Below are 6,888 nucleotides of genomic sequence, written 5' to 3'. Positions count from 1 at the left end.
CACATTCAGAAATGGCCGATGTACATAAAGCTGTTCCGGGCGTTAGAGCTCCGACACTGACGGGCAGGTTGTAAATTAGGGGCTCTCGCGTAAACCCATTTCTAATTGGGCGGCGGTCGTCACGTGATCCGCGGTCGTCATGGTGAAGCTTCCTATACTGTTGTCATAGGAACGCCCGGTCTCAAGGGATGGAGTATACGGGCAGCCGGTATAATGGGGAGCACCAGAATGGAAGGTACGGGGGATGTGTGACATGCAGGAGGGTGACACCACAGCACCAAATGACAGGAAATGGTGTGGCCCTGAAAGGGGTAATGTGGCCCTCAGCAGTGATACTCTGTTATACTCGGTGCAGGGTCCGGTATTCCTAGTCAAGGACGTACATTAGCGGATAGCTATTACAAATGCTCTAGCATAAAAGCATAAAAAGGAGCTGTCCATGGCAGCAAATTCAGATGCCACCTTACATTTTCCAAACCTCCTTTGGAACATGAAAGCTACAACCTGATTGGTTGCTGAGGACAGCAAAAACACTCTTCTTTTTGATAAATTTTACCCCCCAAACTGTATGACTATAACCTGGAGTGTTCCTTTAAGAAGCAAGCCGTCCGGCAGTATTGCCTCCCCACCTTCCTGCGGTTCCTTTCTGACTTGTGGCCCTTACCTTCATGGTGGTTGGGGCAGGTCAGAGCTTTTCCACATCACATGTCGCCCGCATTCTTTTTCTGTGTTATCTGATTTTTGCCATTTTTGCCCCAAGCCCATGTACATCGTGAGAACCAGCCCACCATCGAGCGTTCCCTCCTGATTGTTGCAGAATGATATACGTGTAGTGCGCACAAGCACCGCCGGGCGGGGATCGTCAGTGGACGGATGCTGGGACTGATCCAGGAGCGTAGCTAGAACTGACTGGGCCCCACAGTAAATTTTTGCACAGGGTCCTCCCCCATGACCATCCTGGCATCACATGTGTGCATATGTGAGCAGGGCTGTGGAGTCGGTAGATAAATGGTCCGACTCCGACTCCTCAGTTTTTGGTTCTTCCGACTCCGACTCCGACTCCTTTGTATTTAATATGCGAATGTCATTACCACAGAACTACTGGTTAGGAAGCTGCTGTCTTCTCCTTTGTGTGCTGATCTTCTGCTGAAGATCGGGCAGTGGGAGGATCCAGGAAGGGGCAGGGGAAGGGGCATTTATTGTAAAACCTGATTTCCCTAGTAGAATCCCATGGTCATGTTTAAAGTTTAAGCTAACAATCGAGTTTACACGTTTTTCAAATGGTTTACAGCTTCAGTCTTGAGCTATTGACCATCCATTCCCTTCACTTATACAAGTGTCAAGTCCTGCAAAAAACATATTTACTTAATCGGTTATCAGTAAGAGGCTAGGTTAACCATGGGCGTTGCGTTCCCTGTAACAGCAGAACACAACACAATGGAAAGTATAAGTATTGCCGCTCCTTAACTGTGCGTTGCGTGCCATATAGTGAAGCATATGAAGAGCACGCTTCTTCATGGTCACTTAACGTGTTCGTTTTGCGGTAACGTGACGCACTGCATGCATTGGCCTTTATTCTTACAGTAGAGAAGTACCGTATTTTTCGCAAAAGTGGGGGAAAAATAGCAGTGCGTCTTATGGGGCGAATGCTACGACCGTCCGGTGAATAGGCTGAGAGGGAGGAGGGGGTGGGGGCCGGCATCTGTTTCTGTAATAGCAGCGGGGCCCAGTGCAGTCACTGTATTCTACTACACCGGGTCCCGCTCACTGTAGTATACAGTAATCATATCTAACTTGTGGGTATTGGTAAAGTATTCCAATCATCTTAAAAACTTCTTGGCAGTCAGGAGGCCGGGCGGGCGCTCGTAGCGTAGCTCAGTACGTTACGCACCTGCTCCGCCCACTTTATGAATGAAGCAGGCACCGGGCCCCGCTGCCATTACAGAAACAGATGCCGGCCCCCATTCACTACACTGGGACACTGTTATGGGGGGGACCATGACACATAAGATAAGATGCTATATATGTGTCATCCACAGATGCCCCCACAATGATCCCCCATAACAGTGCCACCCACAGATGCCGCCATAACAGTGCCACCCACAGATGCCCCCATAACAGTGTCATCCACAGACCACCATTAGTTCAAAACCCACCAAAAGCACACCTTTTGGTTCAAAATATTTTTTTTCTTATTTTCCTCCTCAAGAACCTAGGTGCGTCTTATAGGGCGAAAAATACGGTAATTAATTATAACTTTTTGTGAATTGGGACATTTAAACTTGCTTTTTTAAATTTTTATTCCAATTTAAATCTAGTCGGAGTCGGTTAATTTTTTTCCGACTCCAGGTACCCAAAATTGCCTTCGACTCCAACTCCAACTCCACAGCCCTGTATGTGAGGCTGGGTTCATACCACGTTTTTGTCATCCACTTAATGTATGCGTTGGGAAAAAAATGATACAAATACGCAGAACACCACGTAGGGTTGCCACCTTTTCTTCAAGCCAAACCCGAACAGAATGGAGGGAGGGCCCCCTTCCAGGCCCCACCCATGCCCCGCCTCCAACCACACCCATGTCCCGCCTCCACCCCTGGTCGCTGTCACACCGCGATCGTTACGCCCCTGATCCCATGCCTGCGCCGTCCGTTTAGTATTCGGCGCAGGCACGGGATTTACGGGACGAAGAGGAGAACACGGACGTCAATCAACTGGACATGGGCGTGCCACTGCCAAAGGGTGAATAGACGGGGCCTCTAGGTGCTGCAGCAACGCCCTCATAGCACCTAGAGGCTCATTAGCATATTATAAGTCTTTATTTTAATAGAACGGCGGCAGCGGCGGGCAGGGAGTTATAAAACACACTGTTATGTACATCGCTAATGTCAGTCAGCTACATAACGTTATTTCTGATGATTGACAGATTCAGAAACCCGTTTAAAGGGCTTCTGTCACCCCACTAAACTCTTTTTTTTTGGCTTCTTATAATCCCTATACTGTGATATATGAATACATAATGTTATTAGTCATTTTGGTTCAGTAGATAATGAATAAAACGTACTTTTATAATATGCAAATTACCTTTCTACCAGCAAGTAGGGCGGCTACTTGCTGGTAGCAGCCGCATCCTCCTATCATAAAGACGCCCCCTCCGCATGTTGATTGACAGGGCCAGGGAACGCGGTCGTCCTCTGCTGGAACTGTCTGCATTCAAAATCTGGCGCCTGCGCCGTACCTGTCTTCAGTCGGCGCAGGCGCACTGAGAGGAGGACGCTCGCTCGGCCGCTCCTTCCTCAGTGCGCCTGCGCCAGGTGTAGATGTGAAGTCATCGGCGCACTGAGGAAGGAGCGGCCGAGTGAGCGTCCTCCTCTCAGTGCGCCTGCGCCGACTGAATACCGTTACGGCGCAGGCGCGAGATCTTGATAGCAGACAGGGCCAGCAGAGGACGACCGCGTTCCCCGGCCCTGTCAATCAACATGCGGAGGGGGCGTCATTATGATAGGAGGATGCGGCTGCTATAAGCAAGTAGCCGCCCTACTTGCTGGTAGAAAGGTAATTTGCATATTCTAAAAGTATGTTTTATTCATTATCTACTGAACCAAAATGACTAATAACATTATGTATTCATATATCACAGTATAGGGATTATAAGTACACACAAAAAAAAAAGAGTTTAGTGGGGTGACAGAAGCCCTTTAAACACTGTTACATACAATTACACAATTCAAATGTTTTATATTTATACCTTTTTAGAAGTAAGTGAGGACAGGAGTCAGGACTGTCTTGGTCAGGTTGAAAAACCACTGCTGTACTGTCTGCAGGCAGGGAGGGCACAGTGGGCACTACATGGGCAGGCTGCTGGAGCTGGACTGGAGAGGAGAAGAAGAATGATTTCAATTCTCCCACGGAGCTCCCTGCCTCTCTCTCTGATGTCACTTCCTGTGGACCTGACTTCCTTAAAGGGGTTCTGCACTTTCATTTCACTGATGATCTATCCTTTGGATAGATCATCAGCTTCTGATCGGCGGGGGTCCGACACCCGGGACCCCCGCCGATCAGCTGTTTGAGAAGGCAGCGGCGCTCCAGGAGCGCCGCTGCCTTCTCACTGTTTACCGCCGGGCCGCCCGCCCACTGACGTCACGACTTGTATCAACTAGAGTGGGGGCGCGGCTAAGCTCTGTTCACTTGAATGGAGCTTAGCCGCGCCCACTCTAGTTGATACAAGTCGTGACGTCAGTGGGCGGGCGGCCCGGCGGTAAACAGTGAGAAGGCAGCGGCGCTCCTGGAGCGCCGCTGCCTTCTCAAACAGCTGATCGGCGGGGGTCCCGGGTGTCGGACCCCCGCCGATCAGAAGCTGATGATCTATCCAGAGGATAGATCATCAGTGAAATGAAAGTGCAGAACCCCTTTAACAGAGAGAAGGAGGGAGGGACTGGGAGGCAGGGGCGGAGCGAGGAGACCAGAGACTGATTGAACAGTGAGTGAGCCGCTGCGCTGCCTGGGGGCATCACTGTAGTGTAGACTAGAGGAGGGAGGGACTCGGGGAGGCTCGGGAGCTCTGCGCTCAGCTGATCACCCGGCCGCCGCAGTGATTCACAGCTTGAATGAATAATCCTGTGCCCGGGTCTAAGAAAGGCTTGTACCCGGGCACAGGATTACAAACCCGGACTGTCCGGGTCAATCCCGGACGGGTGGCAACCCTAATACCGCGTAAAAAGACATTTACAAAAACATATATGGAGACATATGGGGAATGTTAAGTAATAAATATTGAAATATATTGACTGAAATTTATGATTATCATGAAGTACAATGTGTCAGGAGAAAACAGTCTCAAAATGGTTTGGATAAGTAAAAGCGTTCTGAAGTTATCACCACATAAAGTGACACATGTCATGTCAGATTTGCAAAAACTGGCCTGGGTTAGAAAGGGTTAACCCCCGCTGTCTGTGTAAATCTGTGGTTGCTGACCTCCTTGGGAGAGAATGATCCCTTACAGCACCCAACTACAGTATCCACATGATGTAAAAGAAAATGTGATTCCTCAGACCAGGCCACCTTCTTCTGATGCTCCTGTGTCCATTGTATGTACGTTTAGCGGTGGACAGGGGTCAGCATGGGCGCCCTGACCCACCTGTGCATCACCAGCACCTGTGCGCTGTGGGCCCTGACACCTATCATCACCAGCAGGAACGTTTTCACTTACAGCAGCTCTTCTGTGGATTTGGACCAGACAGACTTCGGCCTTTGCTCCCCATGCACATTACTGAGCCTTTTGGCAGTTCACTGGTTCTCCTTCCTTGGACCCCTTTTAGTGGATACCACTGCATACTGGGAACGTCCCACAAGACCTGCCATTTTGGTGATACTCTGAGCTAGTCATCACAGTTTGGCCCAAGTCAAAGTAGCCCACATCCTTACACTTGCCCATCTCTCCTGCTTCTAACACATCACTTGCTGTCTAATATATCCCACATTAGTGATGCCATTACTCACTTCACCTGTCACCAGTAAATTCACTGTTAAATCAGCTCCAATGCCTTGTAGGGGTAGCTCCGCTGAGTTTAATGACACCTGTCACTTAGCAATCTGCTGCATATGCAGATGAGCAATTAAGTGCACCAAGGGCAGGCCCAAGCCACTCTGTGCACCCTTGCTCCTCCCACTTCCCATGCAGGCCCCTCCTTGCCCTTCTTGATTGACAGGGCCAGGTTCCTACATAGTCATCTCGCCTGACCCTGTCAATCAAGGAGAGTGAGGGGCTAGCAGAAAAAGCAGGAAGAGCAAGGGTGCACAGAGTGGCTTGGGCCTGCCCTTGGCGCAATTTTCTGCTCATTATGTCATGTACTCACCTAGCCATGCTCCCGCGGCGAATCCGGCCACCCTGTTGAGGCGCTGCAGACAACACGCTATGGCAACCAGCAGGGCTGGTCGGTTTATCCGTGTGCAGGGACACCAGGCCACTGAGGCTTGGCAATGGCTTCTTGTTCGTGCTAACATCGGGGGAAATGATGTATCTATAAGTCAGGACCAGCACCAGCGTCCCTGCTTCCTAACAGTGGGCCATTTGAAGAGGCGACTGCTGTCCACAGTCACCTGTGACTGGTCTTATCACCTCACATGTGTCCGTTGTGCTCTTTCTCGGAATTCTGGATTCTGGACTTTGGATTGAAGGACAATTTTGCCTTGATGTGGCTCCTGGTGCTGACCCTGCCTGGTAATTGACGTAGTATTTCAGTTTTTTTATTTGTCTTCTAAATTGGGCTTTGTTGTATTATCCTGGTTCAGACCTGGTTCTGTCTATTTGCCCTTTTAGGTCCCATGCACCTAGTTAGGAAGGGACCGTCACTCAGTTGAGGGCCTCCACTTAGGGTGGTTAGTCCAAGGAGATAGGGGCAGAAGCGTGGTTGGAGTTCAGGGCTACACTGTTCCCTATCTATCATGACAGATTAAAAGTTTCCTTTTCTCTTTGAGTCCAGAATGAAGCAGCAGATCGGATATTATTACATTCCAGCCATTAATATTGATGACCTATCGTCAGAATATGCCATCAATATCTGATCGGTGGGGCTCTATGCGAGCCCCGATTCCTTGTCATTACACTGCATGACGTCTCCTGTGGAGCGGTGGCATCATGTACCTACAAGCACTTGCTTCATTCACTTGAATGGAGTGAGTACTTTTATTACATTTCACTTCTGAGACGACGTGCAATGTAAGCCCTCCTGCACACGAACATATGAGGGAACTTAAAAGGGTCCATGATCCGCCCGTTCCGCAAAAAGATATATCAAGTTGTATCTTTTTGCGGAACGGAAGTACGGAAGGGAACCCCACAGAAGCACTCCGTAGTGCTTCCGTAGGGTTCCGTTCCGTGCTTCCGTTCTG

General features: G+C 49.6%; 1 protein-coding gene across 2 annotated transcripts in view; it reads left to right on the top strand.

Annotated features, from left to right (window-relative positions):
• MORN5 (MORN repeat containing 5) overlaps nucleotides 1-6,888 on the top strand; it is a 28,731-nt gene that overhangs the window by 78 nt on the left and 21,765 nt on the right. Inside the window, exon 1 of one of the 2 annotated variants that reach the window (XM_044268703.1) lies at nucleotides 5-235. The exons of the other annotated variant lie outside the window; for it this stretch is intronic. Within the exon in view, the coding sequence (XP_044124638.1) occupies nucleotides 189-235 (47 nt within the window). The 5' untranslated portion in view covers nucleotides 5-188. Of the gene's footprint in view, nucleotides 1-4; nucleotides 236-6,888 lie in introns of those variants that run through there. 2 annotated transcript variants of the gene reach the window in all.

Source organism: Bufo gargarizans, chromosome 9 (genome assembly GCF_014858855.1).
Source record: "Bufo gargarizans isolate SCDJY-AF-19 chromosome 9, ASM1485885v1, whole genome shotgun sequence".
Classification (NCBI taxonomy): Eukaryota; Metazoa; Chordata; class Amphibia; order Anura; family Bufonidae; genus Bufo; species Bufo gargarizans.
The sequence above is the reverse complement of the archived record's forward strand: the minus strand, read 5'-3'. Positions and strand labels throughout refer to the sequence as shown.